Source organism: Chaetodon auriga, chromosome 12 (genome assembly GCF_051107435.1).
Source record: "Chaetodon auriga isolate fChaAug3 chromosome 12, fChaAug3.hap1, whole genome shotgun sequence".
Lineage (NCBI taxonomy): Eukaryota > Metazoa > Chordata > Actinopteri > Chaetodontiformes > Chaetodontidae > Chaetodon > Chaetodon auriga.
This window is the reverse complement of record NC_135085.1, coordinates 2112188-2133724: the sequence shown is the minus strand read 5'-3', so window position 1 is coordinate 2133724 and position 21537 is coordinate 2112188. Positions and strand designations below refer to the sequence as shown.

The 21537-nt window shown below is 39.9% G+C and overlaps 1 protein-coding gene across 1 annotated transcript; it reads right to left on the bottom strand.

The window, feature by feature from the left end:
• Positions 1–13638: 13638 nt before the first annotated feature.
• Positions 13639–19866, bottom strand: en2b (engrailed homeobox 2b). Its single transcript, XM_076745769.1, has 2 exons — positions 18978–19866; positions 13639–16520 (listed from the first exon to the last, which is right to left on the bottom strand). The coding sequence occupies exons 1-2, from the start codon at positions 19483–19485 to the stop codon at positions 16204–16206; spliced, it is 825 nt and encodes a 274-aa protein (XP_076601884.1). The 5' UTR covers positions 19486–19866; the 3' UTR covers positions 13639–16203.
• Positions 19867–21537: the final 1671 nt, after the last annotated feature.

The window sequence follows — 21537 nt, the reverse complement described above, 5'->3', positions numbered from 1 at the left end:
TATTGCGTACATTAGTTTTTGTCTGGGGCTTGAAATCGATGCTCCTGCACGCCGCTTACTAATGTCAGACCACAATATTGTGTTGTCAGCTGCAGGTTCTTCGTTTTCTGGACAGTGACAGCTTCTTTTTGGTCTGACTAACCACAATCAGACCTACAAACTGAGCACATTAATGAAGCAATGGCTTTGTTTGTACTACTTTTAGTCAGTGTTAATTTTTAGCTTTGAGCTGCATGAAAAAAAACAAATGTAAGACGCATTCTACATGGTGCTGCAATAATTAGTCAGTGAGTCATTTTGTTCAGCAAAAATGTCCAAAATTTCCTGGTCCAGCTTCTCCAAATGTTCTGCTTTTCTCTGATTTCTATAAGAGAAAAAAAGACATTTGACAATTTCTTTCTTGGACTTGGATATTGAAATAAAATTTTAATTTAAAAAAAATGAAAAACTGCTGACAGAACTAAACATTATTGTTTCCCTTATTCTACAACATAATTATTGAAGTTTGTTTAGTTCATAGTTTGTGTTCTTTCACTTCAGTAAATATAGTGATATAGACCTTGGTCATGCAAGGTCAGAGCATCAGTTGTGGATCCAAAATTGTCAGCTCATTGTTATTCTAAATTGTTGTAACATGTAGGTGGACAAAAATGCAGAAAAGCCAAACAAAATCCAAACCAACTTTTCATGCAAAATAGTAGGTGTACAGATAAGAGCAAATGTTGATGAATCTGTTGTCTGATTGGACCAGACACGGCAGCAGCCGGTTGATCAGAACATTGTGCTTTGACATAGAGGATGAACAACAAATTGACAATCAACAATCTGTGGTCTGTAGATGTTAAAATTTGGGCAGAAATATTTCTTCCTTTCCTGAAAATGTACTTTACTTTGACAGAGGTAAAGGCCACTGCACACGGCTCATGGTCTGATCATAAAGCTACATTTGTAACCAGAATTAAGCTAACAAGGACTTCTGTCACACAGACAACAGCTGAAAATCTATTAAAGGAGTAGAACAAGAATGGAAGCTATGATTTGACACCACATGGCAACTGATTCTCAGTCTTGTCAGCAGTTGGTATGAACTTGTGCCTGAAGTCTATAAATTAGTTCTCCATGTTTATTTGTCTATGTGAACAACATGGATGGTGGGCATAAAAAGTGCCGGACGGTGACACCAGTATCCAGGATTTGCATCCTGTCTGTGGTTAGCTTTCGGCAACAATAGCACTTTGGTTAAGGTTAGGGAAAGATTGTCATTTCAGCTCAATGTTAGTACGAAATCAGTTCATGAAATTGTCACAAAATTTTATGTAAAGGATTCAGTTAGATTAAGGTCTTGGAAAGCTTGTGATTTTGTATAAATGTTAAGAAAAAAATTCTTGAAATACTCACAAAATTTCATCGGATTTGTGTATGTGGACACAGATTTTCCCTTATGAAAGCCCTGCTGCCCCCAAAGAATTTCATGGCCATGTACACAAATCAAATACTCACTAGAGCAACAAGTGTGCATTAATCCACTGCTGAAAGTAGTCCCCAACAAATGCACTATTTCCTCTTGTTTCAGTAACATTTGTTAAAACTACAGTGCCCCACTGTTATAGGAAATTACTAAGCTTTTTTTAATAAAACTATATATTTCAATTCAAAGTTCACAAACTAAAATGCAATCAGTCATGCATGGTCTTCCAGCAAGGAAAAATACACTATAATTTGATAGATGAAAAAATTGTGTACAAAAGTAAAGCTGTTTACTGCCTGTCTTACAGTAACATTACCACAAGTGGTCTTAAGGTACTTCTTAGCTGTCACTCCGTGAAGCACTGGAGGAGGCACCACCAATGAACAGAAGTCGGTTCTACAATGTTTAATATTCAGTTTGGTTATGTGTGACTGCATTCAAATTAATTTGAACAAAATAGATGTTAATTCTCATCCATTCAAATTAGAATTTTTGAAAAAGTGACAGCCCTAACATCTAGTGAAATATGGAAGTGTTTATTGGGCTTTAATAGTTGTAATCCACAGAAGACTATGCACAAATGTGTACCATGATCCACAAATATTTCACTATCCACAAACATGTATTTTATTATTTGTGTTGTGTTAAGTCAAATCCACAAATACAGAGCAGTTTGCAAATAGACAGAACTTACTTTGTAAACACAATTACATTTCACATAAAATATTCTAGGGTTTACAAATGTAAATAGTTTAACCACAAATATACATGTGAAGTGGTATTTATGCATTTCTGGACCCATTTGAAAATGTGAAACAGGTTTCTGCATTTGTGGATTGCTTCCTGTTTGTTTGTGGGACAGGTTCCAATTCGTACCCCAGCAGATCTGTAGAATAACATCCACAAATGTGAGGTGCAGTTGGTAGATACGCCAGCATATGAGCTGATGGAACTGCAGACTACTGGAAGAAGGCTAAAAAGAGCCCACAGAGTACCTGAATCCATACAGCAAGTGACAACAAAGAGAAGGAAAGCACTCTGACTTCAACCAGGAAGTCAAAGACAAAGTGGAGCATCTTATTTAAACCAATGGTCATGTTTTGGGATCAGGTTCATCATTGTGATCTCCAGGTGAGTGTACTGTGCTACACTTGCTTACTTACTGGTGTTACTTACAGTTTGCTAGCTTAGCATTAGCTGTGGTAGTTGTGTAGAAGCTAGCTCAAATTAGATTTAGATTTAGATTAAGTTTATGTGTATGTTAGGCTTGAATAGCAGTAACAATTGCTGAAAAGTGTACATTTTTAGGCCAGTGTTGATGTCAGCTAAACACAACCAGTAGATGTACATATGGTCAAGTGCCAGGATGCAGGATCACCAACAGATCTCAGCTTGTCACTGACCTGCCTGCCACCTCAACCAGAGTTGACTCATCTTCAAATTCTCCATTGCAAAAATATAATACACTTACATGTACTTAAAATGTAAATGAACAGCCATAAGTGTATTTAGAGCACATTATCACGTTTTGTGTCCATCATACAAAAAGTGTATTTGCTCTGTGTTTTAATAGGTTGTTTGCAGTCACGTGACATTAAATCCAGATGGAGGGCAGGAAGTGAAAACTTCAATGGATGAGATGGCGGAAAGTTCTTAATGTCCTAGTTTACATTAAAGTACGAGAGAAAGGTATAAACAGGAAATCAGAACATATGTTTGATGTGACCCTTGCATTATGAAGAGAAGCAATGTTTCAACTGAACTGAAGTAGACACATCCAGCTACCCTGTCATTTAGATGTCAGTCTACTCTAGAAACCAAATGAAAGCATACAAAAGTATGAAGTCATACAACTTTTTTGTTGGCAGTTGGGTCCACAACCAAGGTGCTCAGGAATGGCTTTCGTTTCGTTTTTGCTCGGGTTCGCAGCTTTTATTGTCCTGTGGATTAACTTAGCAACAAACATTCAGCGCTGTGGTGCTGAATGTTGATATTTATGTTACGGTGGTTTGCTAGGTTAACCACTCGCAAAGGTCCAGTGAAACAACACTAAAGATGAGGATCGTCACGAAACAAGACAGGGCACGTTATTTATGTTCACCTGTCTTAGGATTTAACAAGTGTTAGTCATGTTGCTTGTGGCTATTACTTTAAATCTGTCACCTTAGTTTTAAAGTAATAGCTAATGTTACACCATGTTACCACCTCCTCCTGACCACAACCAGTTATCAAGCCATTTTTTCCGGCATACTGGTACTCACTCCATACACCATGGTCTTAATAAAGGCACTCTTCTCACTGTCCTCCACTTCAGCTCCCTGCATGGTAGATGATGAAGATCCCAGTTCTCCCATCTCCCAGTTCCTGGTTGTCTCCATCCAGACAGATGAGATCTATACTTTTTTATCATGCTCATATGTGAGAATTCCCTCTCACATGCCTCAAAGGTGGTGTAAGAGACAATTTAAAAACCTTGCTGATGTTGGAGTAACAATCTGGATTCCTTTTATTTTCTCTTTGGAACAAGTCTTATGCAGAGGACACTGCCAAGCATTTTCCTGCGTGCCTTAAGCAAGTCCATTCTCTCCTTCTCTCCTTGTCAGGCTATGGTGGTTTTTGTAATGTCCCCCAATCCATCAAAGAGCAGCCCCAAAAATTTGGCAGACTGTATCTTTGCTCTTACCTCCCTGCAGATACTTTATGTAATGCTCTGTACTATCTGTGTACCGCCTTCATGAATGATAAGCACCTCTAACATTCACTCCTAGTCCCTTCAATAAGCAAAGTCCCTGTAAGACATAGTATGTGTGTGTTTAACCTTATGAAATGCTCATCTGTAGTTCTTCATTCAACTTCTTTCACCATTAGGAAGTTGGTGACTGGACTTTTCAGCTTGACTAGCTTGCTGCTTTGCAATAGCTTGTGCCACATTTGTGTATTCCTTAGTCTTTTTGTGTTTATCAGATAATGGATAATTGAAATTCTTTGAGCCAGTATAAAATGCACATCTTTTGTCTGCTGGATGTGGATGTGAACAACATATCTTACAACACATTTTGGTGTGCGCATCTTTAGCTGCAAGCCACGGCACATCTTGGGCCACTTTTCAAAGAAAAATCTTCTGCTCGGGTTCAGTTTGACATTTCTTTTGTTGGTGGTGGAATGCCAAAGTAGCTGCTTACTGTCTGTTGTTCTTTGGACGTCTTTTACAGAAGGGGTTACTTTATTGTGTAAAATGTGTTGACAAGAAACGCGTGAAGATAATGTATATTGATAACTAATGACAGCTGTTGCTCTCTTCTTCTGTTGAGTTTTATGGTGGTTGGCATCCACAGAGTGTTGCATTACTACCATCTTCTGGATTGTAACAGCTTCACAGTGCAAATTGTTTAAAGTGTCCACCCAAAGTGATCCCATTCATGACATTGCCCATTCTATAACTCAGACCCAATTCAGTTGCTGTCTGGTACACTAAGGTGCATTTTGAAACAACTGTCATTACACGTTTCCGATTGTTATTGCACATGCATACGTGCATACCAGTTGTGTGCACGGCTGCTTAGAATGAGTACTTTCATATGGAGAACGTATACAGTTGCATTTTGATGTATTTATTAAAAAGTATGTAGTGTATTCTACTTTCAGATCCAAAACAAAAATTCCCCTCCAGCACTTACTGCTCTACTTCCAAGACACAAGACAGGACAGGAACACATCACCAGATCAGTCTCACATGCATTCGCACTGGCTTACAACAACAACTATGGTCAGACAACATTTTTTCACACATACACTAAAATCTGGAATGAGATCCCATATTACATTAGAGCAATAACCTCTATTCCACATTTCAAACAGTCACATAAACACTATCTGAGGGAGGGACACACCTGCAACCATTGGTTCCATCTTAGTTCACTTAGCCCTCTCCTCTGTAATGTCTGCATGGCTGTTTATGCATTTTTCTAGTCTTGTTTCGGTTTTGTTTTGTTTTGTTTTGGGGGTTTTTTGTATTATAATGTTATTCTGTCTCTTTTGTGCTACAGAACAGGAACCTGCACTAAACCAGTTTTAACCAAATCAGGCCACATTTTAACACATTTTAATATCTGTAATTTTACTTTTCATCTTTTCCTACGCTGTCTGTCTGTAATACAAATATCTGTTTTAATAAGTATAATATAAATAAATGCAATAGTAGTGCACAGTTTGAATACACCTGAAGTGTAATCAAGTAATATTTATTTGGACTTCCAAAACTAATTCAATATGCAGTATAATTTCTTTGTGCTGTTTTCAGTTGAGTAGATGTCAAAAAGGATTAGTTTAGGTGTTTATTTTTGCTGCCCAGTTTTAAGGGAGCAAGCACCAGGTTATTGTGTGTGCTGTAAAACGCAATCAATACAGGCCTAAATTTTCAAGTTCTACAGACAGCATTCAATTCTAGATAATAATGTTGTAAACATTTACTAACACATAGCGATTCTAAGCAACTGTAATCTGAGAGCATCTTACACATCTTCACGTTTCCTCCTAGCTGTCCCCCAGTTTGTTGTTCCTAAACCAGCAGCGGGGTGTCTTTTCCCATCATCCCTGCCGGTGTGGTTTGCTATCTGCCCAGGGTCTGATGTCGCAGTAGGACCCATACAAACTCATTGTGTAGCTGCCTGTCTGGAAATGTCAGGGAGCTCAGCTTCCACCCTTAACAACCCGCACACCTATTAAATGCTCATTTCCCAAAGCCTGTTGATTGATGATGGGGCTTTTAGCCATACCTGGTTGACCTAATCTGGTGGCATAGATGCTCCTACTGGTAAGGCAGAGAGAGGTAAATATTAGAAAGTCTGCTATTAGCTAAAATAAATCGAACAAAGTCTAACCTTAGTTGAAGGGAAAATTCATTTTCCATTTTTGTGGTTTTGTGGTGGTCCAGAGATCGGGGAACACAGACATGACTGAAAGAAAAAAGTACAACAGGGGAAAGAACAGCAGTCAGACAATTAGAGAGGTTGGAAACAAACCAACATGTAAGTCAAACTTATTTAGAAGAAGAAACAAAGGAGAGTTTAAAAAAAAAAAGTTAAAAGTTATGACCCAAAATGTCTGTTGAAATACATCTCAGAGTTTACATACCCACCTCCTGCTTCAACTTTGACCCGCTGTAGTTACTGTTTACAATAATATCATACCTGGAAGGAATGATGAAAATAAAAAATAAAACTCAAGTTGTAATACAATAGAATTACTCTTAAGCAATAACTGCTTGTGAATTCCAGCTTACCTTTCAAGTGGACAGTAGTCACATTTTGCTATAATTTGGGGAAATGATTAGTAGCTAGGCTGCTGACCTCCCAGTTTTGCAAATGTTTTTCCATGAATGAATTTAAAGTAATTTGTATTTATATCTATATTTAGATATTTCTTTACATTTAGATTTCTGCTTTTGTTTTCCACTGGACAGAGTTTGAGATGCAGCAACCCTATCACCACACAACATAGATATTGGATGATTCTGCAAAACCCCGGATTATGTTCAATGACAATGTTTTTAACGTTCTCACTTCCAAAAGTATTTGTGAACAGTAACAAGGATAGATTAAGGTTAAGGTTGGGGAAAAATTGCACATTTGAACGTTTTCAGATCTGTGATGAGACGTGAGCTTGGTTGATTGGTTGGACTGCCTGCCTGTCTGCCTACATACCTGCATACCCGCGTTCACTCTGCCCATGTACTCGTTGCACATGACCAGAGTCTTCCTCAAGGCTGGGCAGATATATTGCTAAAGCTGTAGCGAACAAGTCACACAAGAATGGCAGAAAAGGGCAATCAAAATTTCCTATGCTAACATGCTAGCTTGAGCACTAACAATAGCCATTTCCGTTGTTTACATTCATTATGATAATGTTACGTGTTTCCTTACATATCAATGAGACGTGTGGTTGTTGGATATGGTAAGCGATGAAACTGATGTGCTGTGTTCCAGTACTCTTGTACACAGTCTCATTCAGCAGCTAACCCAGTAGCACAGTACACACACGCCTGAGCTGAAGAACGAGTGAGCTGCTGCAGCATCGACAGACTCTCATTCAACAGCTAACCCAGCGGCACAAAGCACACACCCACAGCAGTGAGCAGTAACTGCCAGGCCGAGCAGTCAATTCGGACTGAAAGGTGCGTTCATGACAGCTATTATGCTTGTATGTATATGACTGAGGTATTTAACAGAGTTGCTTAGTTATGTGTTTATTAAAAAAAAGCAGTCTCCTCATCGCTACCCCTCTCACCAATGCTCTCTCAAGGACTCATCCTTCAAAAATCTACCTTACTCTTGTTGGTTTCTCCAATGTGATCAACTAACAAATCTTAATCTGAAAAATGATTATTGAGCAGAGCACCAGTTTTCAAGCTTATTATGCTGTCACAACTTGCAGATTAATCATTACAGCCAATAGCAAAATATATGCCATAGCTAGGTCTATCAGTTACTTTAGGACATGTACTTACTGAGCTCACAGTGTGTGAAGAGGATTATGATAGAGGTTTGACTACTTGATGATTCCACCACTGTTGTTTTGCTGAGACTCGACGTTTCCTTGTTGAAAAGACGGCCCTTTGAGACAAAGTGATTTTGTATTCTTGTATCCTTCTACTCTTATTGCATAAAGTTTGGTCACTGAGCTGCGACATTAACTTGTATTCTAACAAGATTAAAATATATTTGTCCTGAGATTAGCATAGTTAAGTATCCCTCTTTTTTTGGCTTTTTGGGCGGCTGCAGCAGGCTTTGATCAGTGTAGCGCGGCGAGGCCCAGGCTTGGCCTGGCCATCCGAGGCCTGGGTGTGAAATTGGTCTGATGTCATCCCCCATTCTCCACCTTCACCAGCTTTTAGCAGCCGTAATTATATTTCCGCCACAAAGCCCCCGTCCCCTTCATTCCATATTCCAAGTTGGACCAGGAAGCATTTAGAGAACTATGGCTAAATTACTCAGTGGGGGGAAGGGGGACTGGATGAGCCGTCTTTTGTCTGACGGAAACACAGGGGACATCAACACTTTGTGCTATGTACTTTTCTTTTCTTTGCTCGTCTGCCCTTTGCCTCTGCCTGTTGGAGAGGTTAAGTTTATGACAAGGGGATGTATGAACCTTGGGTAAATAAGATTGTTTTTAATGTTTTCCCCCTTGATACTCCGCTGTTAGCCAAAAAACAACAGAACCTGTTGCTGAACTGTTACTACAGACAGATTTGGCAATATTTGACTCATGTCAAAAACAAGCAAATGAGACACTTGTCCTTTGTTTTACTGTTAATGCTTCTCTTTTGAGAGATATAGTGTATATTTCCTGTTAGAATTCCAGACTGATTACAACAAGTGCATACAGATTAATTATGTTGTTAGCTGTAGATACAATTTTTATTTATTTATTTATTTATTGCATTTTAGACTTATGACCCACTGCTGGTGGGATAAACAGGCGGTGTTTATCTAATGTGGATGGTTGGATTTGACTCTTCTGAATGTTGCTGCTGTGTTTTTTCCATGTTCAAATTGATGCCCCAAAGCTTTCATTCCAGAATGTGGGATCAGTATGTGAGATGATCTCAATTCAAGTGCTGATGAAGACAATGAGATGCAGTTCAAAGCTCTGAAAAGGCTAGCACATTGAGTTGAGATTGTATTCTTACACATCCCCCAAAAGGACACAACTTTACAGACCCTCATGTGGTGTACAGCAGGAAAAAGAGAAGCACACCTGCACTCAGACAGGGTTATTCTGGAGAGAACATCAAAAATAGCAAAGAAACACTGACTGTAGTTTAAAAGTGCACCAGGGGGTATTCATTCTGAGACTACGAGAGGTGATAATTCAACGTCTTTTCAGATGTGTACACAACATAAAGGCACAGTATGTAATTTCTGCTGCTAGGTGTCTCTCAATTGAAACAATTACAAAAGACATAGTGTGATGACATTGTTAAACAGCATGGGATCATGGGAGTTGTTGTCTTCATTGTTAAACAATGTGTTATTCACTTTACATTTAGTCATGTTTGCTGACATCCTTCCTCCTTCTCTGACATATCTGCTGGTGTTTCCCATGTTTCCTCTGAAGCTTTGGCTACTAGAGGTGGTCAGGGGATATGAAGCCATTGACAGATGACCAAATGAAAAGCAGCATTACCTTGACTAAAATTACAAATATCTCAACATTGTTAGAAACATTTGACATAATGTACAATTGGAAGTAAACAACTCAACATATTGTATAACATAGGTGTAGTCATTTTTAGATAGTTTAGTCATTCTTTGAATCTAACTGTTTTGAGCTCATTAGAGTGGAATCCAAATTGAAAACCTCATCCCAGAATGTTCAGTGGAAGCACAGCAAGTAGTGTGCCCTTTATGTAGTGAGGAGGACAGTGAAGCACCAATTGAGGAATCAGTATTGCTTCAAACACAGTGTTTGTCAGTGTCAAAAATACTCTCCTAACACACCTTTGTGATGTTGAAATTGGAGGAGCTCCAACTGACATTTGTTTTTACTTTCCATAGACCAGCAGACCCACTTCACACAGTGACTGACCAGGTGTGCCATGGTATGAAAGTAGGCAGGTTTCATGTGAAGAGCCGAGTGCAACATTATGGATACCTTTTAGGAGATAAAGTGTACTTTGTTATCCCCGTTTGTGCCATTCGTCACATTGAAACTACAAAGAAACTCAGAACTGTTGAAGAGAGATTGAGGAGGCATTGAGATACAATCATGAGGAGACTGTAACAGCTGGCTTCTCACCCCACTTTCAAGTGTGGTGATTCAGAACAGCCATATAGCAAACACGCTGAACCCGTTATACTTTCCCAGTCTACATAACCATGACAGTCTATGTGACATAAATTTTGTCATTTGTCCCATGTACTCAGGGAGCATACACACAGACAAACATGTGAATACACCAGCCTTTGATACCCCATGTAAGACAAACAAAACTGCCTAGATGTCTGCTGTCCACACCTGTTTTCAAGTACATCTAAGGGTTAAGGGTGTGGAGGTTGGGGTGGTGGACAGAGAAATAGCACATTCAACATCTAGTCTAGCAGTTACTACGAGTGGATAGTGCATCGCAAGATTGTCTATTTTGGCTGAAGACAAATGAAAATGTTATCAGTGAACATGTGTTCAGTATCAACATTTTAACGACTTGCCAAGTACGATGATTAACAACATTTCCTCATTGTGTTAATACAAAAAATAATTTAGTCATCATTTCATTTCCTTCAAAGTAATTGCTGTTGTTAATTAGTTCTACTGTATATAAAGGTAGTTTCTAGGAGACGGGGCTCAACCATAGTAGTTGTCATTGCTGACATTGGCAACCGGGGAGCAGAACAATGGGTTTAGTCCAAATGGTTTGAATGTATTTTTTACAGGGTTGTATATGAAAATTCTTGGACATTTGGAAAGTTATAAAAAGTTTGTCAATCAGACTGACCTTAACAACCAATTTTAGAAACGTATTTACATTTTAACAGAATGTAATTGTAATAAAACATAGCATCAGATCCATGATGAACACAAGTGAAAGTCCTCTTATTCAGCACTGCGTCTTTGGAATATCCTCTGATCTCCACAGTCTTAACCAGACAGGAAAGAGATGTCATTTCTCAGTGTTTCTCGCCTGTAGTATTGTCACCTGCTGCTTTTTGCATGGACATCCAAAGCATTTTGACCTTCATCCAGGTTCTCTGGCCATTGTACCACCCACCACCACCACCCCCCACCTTCCTCCTACATCCCCACCACCCCCTTTCGACTGACAGCCCCACACTGTGCATAGAAACCCAGCTCGTAGCTTTTTCCCCTTTTCCTCCCCCAAGTCAAGAGTAGCTCAGCTCATCAAGTCAGAGACCGTTGGGCGTTACTTCCACATACAAGCCAGCTAAGAAAGGAAATGTAGATGAGGCCTCCTGCTGCCATTCACAGAGCCCAGGTCAATGCTGCTGCTGCCAATGGACAAGTCACAGACAACTCTCTGGCTTTTTGTTGATGGATCTCCTTCTGCTCTCCATATTTCTTCTCCCCCTCTGTTTCATTTTTCTCGACTGTTTCTCTACATCAATCAGATGTTCAGGTAAACAGTACACAGATATGAACAGATGTGTGTGAAGCTCTGAGATTTCAGTGACGCTGTTGGTGGACTTGGTTAATTTGGATAGTGGATCAGTTGTGGGGAGGAGGGGTGTTTTGGTTTGCAGATCATTTTGACCTCACAGTTTTTCATGAGTCTTAGTTTTGTATGTCTTAACCTGCCAAGTTCTGTGTATTGTGTCGCAGACTTTTCTAGTGTGACTTCGACAAACTGCTATGGACATGAAGTGAATATATTAATCAAAGTAATGACTAAGTACCTTGTAGTTCAAAAAATATCACCTGCCTTTTTTGTCCTTTATTCAGTCAAGCATGCGCCGATGGAACAACCAGAACCATTAGCATTTTGCCTGTTCTTTGTGTCATTTTTACAAGCAAGGAGCCCTCAGTTTGTATGCACTGCATGTTCAAAAATGGACTGATTATCCTCAGAAACATTTTCTTGAAAATCCTACAAACTCATTATCAATTATCCTTACTGGCTTGTTTTCTGGCACCTACTATAACTTGGAAAAATAATCTAGGTTCACTTGGCTTTCAAATAAATTAATCTACGGTGTACAATTATTGGTGTTGTTAAGGTATGCTGCCAAAAGTCTGCTCTCATTTGTTTTGTTGAGTCTTCTGTTTTTGAGAACCTTGGATTTTTACATTGTCACTGCATCCTGACCAGTTGATGAACATCTGTTATCAGCTTTAATTAAATTAGTTAAATATTATTATTAACTGGCCTCACTGATGCCTTTTTATTCTTGGATTGTCCCATTCATTAAAGTTTGAACTATTTTCAGAGCAGGGGCCCACTACCTGCAAAACTTACATGCTGCATACTGTTGATGTCCAATTTAGCTTATATTTTTATGACACTTTCATTCATCAGAATGGTTTTGTGCCCAAATGGGGCAGAAACCCATGAGGATTTTCAGTCCTCTGAGGTGGTTTTGGAAAGCCATAGAAATTGAACAGCTGTGGATATTGACTGCGGAGCTACTGCAGACACAGCAAACAAATTGATATTAAGGTGGTGGTGGTTGCAAGCTCTTACTGATCATTTCACTCTCTAAACACAGTGAATCTGTAATCCTGCTCAGCTCAGCCGCCCAGACCTGACACTATTTTCCTGCATCTTTTCACGTTCATGGGTATGTTTCACTAGTATTACTAGTAATGTGTTTTATCTGTGACCTGTAATCACAGAATAAGTAAAAGGACTGCCAGTGTAAAAATAAATAAATATTTAAAAAAAAAAAACACTTTTTTCAGGATGTATAAAATAAATGCATGCTTTATGTGTGTACCTTTTCATGACTTACAGCACTTGACTCTGTAGCCTACCATGGCAATGATTTTAGTCCTAAATTACAGTTTCTCAAACTTTTCTGGAACATGACCCTTTTTAGCATTTGGGGCACTTGACTGAACACATTTTAGTTATAGTTAACGTACACTTTGTAAGAAAAGCTTATTAATTGTATGGTTGTAATATTCTTCATACACCAGTCAAAATTACATTGTATGGGATTTGACATGGGCACCCATATTTTCAGCTGGTTAAGCAAAGAGTTGTAAAATAACTGTCATTTGATCTGTATTTAAAGGCAGCGTCCAGACAGAAATGATGCAGCAAATGTGGCAGAACAACTGATATCAGCTTTCTGTTCAACTGCCTTTTAGAATGTAATTTTAAAAACGTTTTTGAAGTCAAATCTGAAGCTTCAATACACAGGTGCAGTGTTTAACGAAATCCGTTGTTTGTGTTGAGGATGGAGTCCGGATGTACCTGGTATGCAGACTATAAGTGTCGTCCATGTTGTGTCTGCCGTCTCCAGCTCTCATTATGATGCTAATCATTATCAAGATATTTCGAGAATAACCACCCGCAGCAGACTCAAGTCAATTTCACTGCAAAATACTAAATATTTTGGTAAATATTTTGGTCTTGTGTGTGTGTTGTTCTTGTTCGAAGAACTTTTCCCTGATGTTTGTTTAAAGTTCTATAATAAAATAAGCTTCTGAAAAGTCACATTTTCATTGTTGTCTTTTATTTGCCATCACACCTTTTATGATATAAATTATTTACATGTACGATCATATAAAAGAGAACTTCGGAACTGAATGCGTTCATTCATTTATCTTCAAAAATCCTGATGTGAAAATCCCATAATAAAAAACACAGCTGCTCTTTCTTTATAACACTGTCAATATTTTTAGGTCGTATATACATAACATTTAAGGCAGAAGCTTATCCGGGTTTGTAACTGAATGCAAGGGAACGGACTCCCTGTAAGGCTGTAGAGAAAATAAAAAACAGACGCATTAACATCGTGGACAGACAGACTACGATTTGGTTTCAATCCACGTGAATTCGACCCGGCAAAGGCCTGCCAGGTGTGGCATTCAAACGCAAAAGTTATTGCAGGAAAAATAAGTTATGTAAACACTCCAGAGCCCCGTCTCTACATGGCTATAAATGTTGATTATATGATAAATAAGCATATAATGGTCTTCACTAACAACAAATACAACGTTGCCTATTATCTTGAACATTCGGAAGAGTAGGCAGACATGATGGCCTGTACTATAGGTCCATGATTTGGCGACAGCCTGGTGGAGATCAGTGAGAAAAATGGCTCTTCATGATGACAATCTGGCTGTGAGAATAATGTGAATTGTTTAAAAGTGTTTGGGCTAAAAGTTCAGTTTGGAAAAAATCCATTGTGCTGGTCATTTAAATGGACATTTCAAACAGAGTGTCCCACGGTTCGATAGCAAATAAAAATAAAACGCGATCATCAAGGGGGCGTCTGTGGCTCAGGTGTAAGAGTGGTCGTCTGCCAATCAGGAGGTCGGTGGTCCGATCCCTGGCCTCGGCAGTCCACATGCAGGAGTACCCTTGGGCAAAATACTGAGCCCCAAACTGCCCCCGATGCTGTGCCATCGGTGTGTGAATTCATATGTACGTCGCTTTGGATAAAAGCGACCGACGACGTAAAAATTGTAATCTTGAGGAAAGCACGACCGAAAATCAGATAAGAGTCAGATCAACACTGGAATGGGCTGCGCGTGGCTTTATTGCCAATTTGTCATGACCAATTTTGTTATTAAACAAAACGTTGTTCACCCGACGTATTCTATAAAGCAGACCTTTAATTTCAGCAATTGTGTCGTTACATTCCCAATTTTTGGCAATTTCGTTGCCCTTAGAAGGCTGAAGAAGGCTGGAGGTGACATCCACTACAGTACAGAACACAAGATCGACGAAGAGCAAAGAATAGTCAGTAAAGTCAGACAAGGGGACAAAACACGGACAACACAAAGTAGGCTATTTCCTCAACACATGTTCCCAGAATGCAGCAGAAACAAATCTTTGGGTTTCAGCATATTTTTCAGAGTCAGCAGCTCAGTGGAGCCTGACGGGGCGCAGGGCTGCAGAGTCACTGCTGTCCTCTCCAGTCCCTCCAAAGACACACGCGGAGCGTCAGCGCGTTCCTTCATGTTCAGCTCAACGCTTCAAAGCTACTTTGTGGCCCTTGAGTCGGCAACTGACCAAATTGCTTTATTTCGTCTAGATTTAGGCTAATGTGGGAGGACACAATTCCAGCAAGCAGGTAGAGTTCACATATGTTGACACTCTCTAACGTCTGTAAACATGACACTAAAAAAGTCTAGAGTTTACTGTTCAGATCTGACCATTTGTTCTGGGTGTCCATCCCTCCCCACCCCGCACCTTGTTTTGACCCTCACACACATGATGCTGCATTACACCCACGACGATTCTGCCTGTTTCTTCACAGGAATATACAACCTTGACGTTAGACACACAAGTAGGATAACATTTGTAAGGTTTCTGAGAAAACGTTTTCTGAAGATGTCGGGATACACGGTTAAAACTATGATCAAAGTAAGAAAGTCTAACATTAATTTCCATTCATTTTGATGTTAATATTTTCTAAATAGTCCTTTTAGCAATGCATAATCTTAATTCTATCAAAGCACATTTTCTTCCCAACATTAATGGCAGGCCTATCGGAATTTAATTTTATAACCTCATCTGTAGCCCACACATTTTAGCAAATAAAATAATAGGCCAAATAGTGTATAGGTTACTCTTTCCTCAATTAGTGAACACCAATTTTGCTCTTGGGCTTATTCACCGATCATGAAATATAATTTGGTCGGCCCTCTTACATTCAAACCCACATCTCTGATGTAGCTTGACGATGGCTAACATTAGACGTGCATGGGTAACAGTAATGGTTAGCAGTTCACAATCATCCATGCGTGTTTCTGTTCGGACCTCTGCATGCACAGAGGTTCAGGATTGTAGGTTGTAACAAGTGTGTAACGTGGAAATTTCCGACTTGTGGATGTGACCTGAATGCAGCACCACGTTTGACCTGGATTGGACACCGTCATAACTACAGCCCTGAGCCGACACACTGACACACACTCTCTCACTAGCACACACTCTCAAAAGATAAAGAAAACGTCACGATATCGCCTCTGGTTGAGTTTTAAATATGAATGCTGGTACTGAAGTGATTTTATTGCATGGTTCAGAATCTCCCTCCCTCCCCGCGTCTCCTCTAGTCGCTGTCCGACTTTGCGTCCTTGGCTGCGGAATGGTTGTACAGTCCCTGCGCCATGAGATGGAGCGCCAGAGAGTTTTTATTACCGGAAGTTTTCTTGATTTTGGCCCTTTTGTTCTGAAACCAGATTTTGATCTGAGACTCATTGAGGCCAAGTTCCTGGGCCAGGCTCTGCCTCCGCTGCTCGGTCAGGTATCGGTTTCCTTGGAACTCTGTTTTTAAGCGATGGAGCTGCTCCGCGGTGAAGGCCGTCCGGGGCCGCTTGTCCTCTTTACTCGGGGTCGACGCCTTCTTTGGTTTGCGGGATCTGGGCCCTTGGGTCGGGGTGGGGGTGAAGAAAAAAAAGAGAAAAATTACAAAAAAAATGACACCTAGAGGTTTGTGGCCTACTTTTGAACTTCAACACGTTTATTTATTTATTTATTTATTTAAACGTTTGTTTGTTTGTTTGGTTGTTTGTTTGTAATTTAAATCACATGTAGACTGCAAGAAAGCTGCTTCCAAAGCTGTTTCCGTTAAGATACTGTGAGCCAAAATGGAGACGTTTGCAGACGTTTTCATGCGTCACACAGGCAATTATTTTGTTGTGTCACACCAGAAAGAACAGGCTATCTCATCTTCCATCATGAGGATGGAATAACAAGTGCATATGTTCTTTCATTGTTTCCAGAGGTAGAAATCAGCTAAGTAATAAAAAAAAAAAAACCATTTAGTATACGAATTAAAACTACTACTACTACTACTACTACTACTATGACTAATAATAATAATAATAATAATAACAATAACAACAATAATGATAGCATTATTATTATTATTATTATTATTTTCCTCTCAGGTTTTCTCTCTGATTATTATTATTAACCACCAACCATTAGCTAAATTCTCTCTCTCTACACAGATAGATAGATAGATAGATAGATAGATAGATAGATAGATAGATAGACAGACCTTTTAATTACAACTATAACTGCAAATAGTTATTAAATAGAAGATATTCTGCATTAATTCACAGGAGCAACCCATCAAGCTTGATGGTGGCTGCACGTCCTCCACCTCAGCTCAGCTGCAGCAGATTTAGTGAGAAAGGGAGGAGGGTGCCGATGGGGGTGGGGTTAGGACATGATGGAGGATGGGGGAGATAGGCGCCTCTTTTCCTCCCTGTTACCATAGGAACTCGTTTTTAAAAAATAGTCTCGTAAAAAGATCAATAACGTGTTTTGTTTCTGTTCTAATACTTGGTCGTTTCTACCATTGCTAATTCAAAAGGCAAACAAACTGGAATGGATGGAGAGTATGTTTTAGCTTTGATATTTAAAGTGTAAAAATAAAGCAAGCCTAAATCAACATCCAACAGTTACTCTATATACTGCAAGAGCCCGCTTGTGACGGACTGCGTCTGGCTTCACAACAATTCATTCTGAAATCTGGTCGCATCTTCTATAATTGAATGATTTACTGATTTATTAGAAGTTATGGTTCCGTTGACAGACATCATAATGCAAGGAAAGCTGCAGCCTCCCTGACCTCTTTAAAGGCCCTTTGTGGTCCTCTGAGCTCGGGCCTGGACCTCGATGGAAACTTTTCTGTGTTTCATACAACAATAAAAACATCATTTCTGCTTGTGTCTTCGTTTCGTTCTGAGTTCTCCCAGCCGTCCCCTCGTACACCATAATCAGCATCTTTACCTCCGCAAGCAGCATTATTTAAGGCTCAGTGTGATTCTAAATCATGACAAAGGAAAAGTCCAAGTGCACCATGCCTCCACCTTTGAAATAACCTCAGCCCGCAGAAAGCTATTCATTTCATTGATAAAAATGGAATAATGTTTATTTCCATGCTGTAATAAAGCGCACAGTTCAAAACAAAGCGATCGAGCCACAGAGGAAGACACTTTACGGCCGCCTGATTCCAAAATGCTCCAAATAATTTCAAAGCCTCAACATGGAAATGCTACCAAAAATGACTTTTCTTATTTCGCTGGGAAGTAAAAGGGCTTTGAAGTTTCCTTGTTCAGCATTTCACGTCAAATTCTTCTTTTTTTGGGACACAAGGTCCTCACTTTTTTTAAGACCCCCCCCCCCCCCCCTCCATTGTCAAAAAATATGCTAATGGTTTATCAACAAAGAAGACTAAGGAACAATGGCGTTAAACTTGGTTTTACTTCACTCACTTCTCTATATATTTTTAAGCTTTGCTTTTGACTCGCAGACCGGTTTAATTTCAACTTTATTTTCACCAAACTTTCCGATGACTACTTGTCGTCTTGTCCACTTCAGCGTTATTCTAAAGCCAAAATCCAGATCGAATTCCATTGAAAGCAGCTCGAATTAGTTTCTCATTTGTGCTTAAAGTAGTATATTTTTTGTAAAATAGGTTGGTGTCTATTCTAAGACTCTAAGTCGTTTTTAGAAACATTGAAAGTATGACATAATGAAGATGTTCGATATTAGAATAAATAGTTATGGCGGTGCAATAATTGGTTTGTCAATTGTTACAAGTGATATGTCTATTAAGTGGGTCTGGGGTCGCGCTGCTGCCCGAATAAAATCCCACTCTTTTTTCATTTCTTTTTTTTTAAATTAGCTCTCACAGGTTTTAAACCTGAAAATCATTCTTCTCTCTCTGAAAGAGGCTGCTGTTTTAGGCAATTCAGGCCTTTTTTTAATTGACTCAGAAGTTACTGGTCTTCGTGTAGCGATTCATTCTTTGGGGGATTTTTTTTTTTTTCCTTCCAATTAATGACAAGTGGCTGAACAATTTCCACCAACCTGATGACGGACGGTCTGAGTAGCGGGTACAATAAACCCAGGCTGGCCACAGCATCGGTTTGGCCGCAGGGGCCGCACTGGCCTGGGGGCTGCGGCAGCGGTCCCCGCCGCTCCCCCGGTCCTTCACAGCCACATCAGCGGCTATCAAGTCAGGCCTCCTGGCCTCAGTGTCCCGCCGCCGGTCGTTGGATGCTCCCGTGTCCTCCACCTCCTCCTCCTCCTCTTCGCCTGCTGCTCCACCCTGCTGAGGGTTGCCGGTTTTGGAGGACTTTCTCCCTGGCAGCTCCTCTCTTCGTATGATCACTCCCAGACTGTCTGCCTCCCGGACCAAAGTCCCGTCCTTCCTCTTTCGTCCAAAGTCAGGCCTTAAAATGTTGTCTATGTAAAAGTTGGTGATCCTGTGGGAGTGCTGGTTTCCAGGTGGCTGGAGGAGAGGCAGCATGGCCCCGTTGGACTCCACGCCGGAGTCCTCTGGGCGCTCTCGGTCTCGTCGAGCATTTTCTTCCATAATGATGGAGCCTGATCACTCTCAGCACCTCTTTCTCTGCGCCCCTCTTCAAAGAAGTATTTCCAATTTTGTGTTGCGTTCTGGTCACTTTCTTTTAACTGATTACCAGTCTATATTTTTCACTCAGAAAACAAAAAGTGCGTTAAGAAAACCAATTCCTTTTTGGGCAGAAGAGTTGATATTGTTTTTGCTGTGAAAACGCGCCTCTTGTGATTTTGACAAAGAAAAATCATGCTTCGGTTTCTGGTAAAAGCCTCCTCCTCATGGCTGGACTCAAATGCTCTCGTGCATTGTTTCAAAATAGCAGCCTAAAAGTAATTGAATAGTCTGTTTAAATTTTCCGGCTCCCTGAACACAATTATTGATGCTTCCAGCTGCACTAAACTGCCCCGATAAAGACGCCGCTCAAATACTTTCACTACGGATTTTGGTTCTCATTTCTGATTGGCTGCGAGACGCCGCTATGACGTTGTACTACGGGCCTCTCAGACACGTGCCTCAAACCAATAGAGCTGGAGAGTTGGCGTCATGTGAGGTTCCCGGAATTCCCTGGAGGCGCAAATTAATCCAATCCACTCAGTTTATGATGCATTCATGTTACAGCGGAAATATCTATTACTTCGCCATTTAAAGGCACAGATTGAACTTTGAATGTTAATGTTCAGCCCAGCTTTCTGACAGGAGACAGGAGCCTAATAGAAACCTTCCTCACTTCGAATCATCACATGAACCTCATATCATTATCAGACATATCAATAATGTCACATTACAACACATACAGGCACATGTGTTGATGGATAGCCCGTGTTTGTGTCGCACTATGGTCTGGAAATAATTAACTCAAGAAGTTAAAGTTTTCAGAAGCCAAGAGTGAAACACATTTCAACTGTCTTGAATGGAGCTGAACATACTTAGAATTCAAGTTCTTGTATTGATTCAAGTGATGAATCAATGATTTACAGCATAGATTACAAACATATGTAAAACAACGTTCCACTTTTCTTTCTTTTCTTTTCTTTTCTTTTTTTTTTTTTTCAAGAATCACAATCAAAAACAGGTTTTGGTGTTCACATTGCCTTGGATGTGAAGGCATATGTTAAAGAGTGTAAGGACAAAAGACTGGACTGACATTTGGGTGTATTTCCTGGCCAGTAGCCCAAAGAGTTATTTGCAGGGCTGAGTTGCATTTAAACTACATAGGAACAACGATTTTACAAATAAATGGAATTGAGAAGGTTTCAAAACGTAATCTCAGGGGAGGGGAACTGTATTTGCAGGTGCCCAGTCATCTTTATGCAGCCATAGGGGGCGATCTTCCTCCTGTTTGGATAACACAACTGCGAGGCTGGGAGAATCATTCAATTTTCATCTTTGGTGGATTTTGAAAATGAAGTAAAAAACAAAGGTTAAAAACAAACCAAACCAACAAACCAAAGGGCTTTGCTACAACCTGAACTACCTACTTTATTTTGGTTTGGTAAGTCAAGTTCTTTTAACCATTTATTCAGCTATACACGGAAATCTATATGGAAATGTGTGTTATCAGGTATTAAAAACGCAGTAAAAATAAAAAAAAGAAAGAAAGAAAGAAAGAAAGAAAGAAAGAAAGAAAGTAAAAAGAGGGAATTTGTTGCTTGCTTGGTAGCCAATGTTTATCCTGTTGAATTCTGGGACAATTTAAGTTCACAAGCTATGTATTGGCCAAGATGGGGTATAATCATTTTTTCACACGTCTCGCGCTGATTTTGAGTGCAGACGGCGTTTTCAAAACCAGCACAGAGCGACTGTCCAGTCAGTGTGGATGCATTTCATCCTGAGAGCAGGAGAAGAAACGTTTTCTCGAGTAAAAAAAAAAAAAAAAAGTCCGCTTCAGCTGCTCAGTGAGCAGGAGCTGACTCCACCTTCATGAACGCACAGATATACGAGCTCAAACAGAGACGACTTGGAGAGAAGATGAGAGCAGACTGACTCACGTTCCCAACTGATCTGTGCTGGTACAACCTTTATCAACCAGTATGGACCACTGACTGTGTCCAAAACTCAAACCTTTAT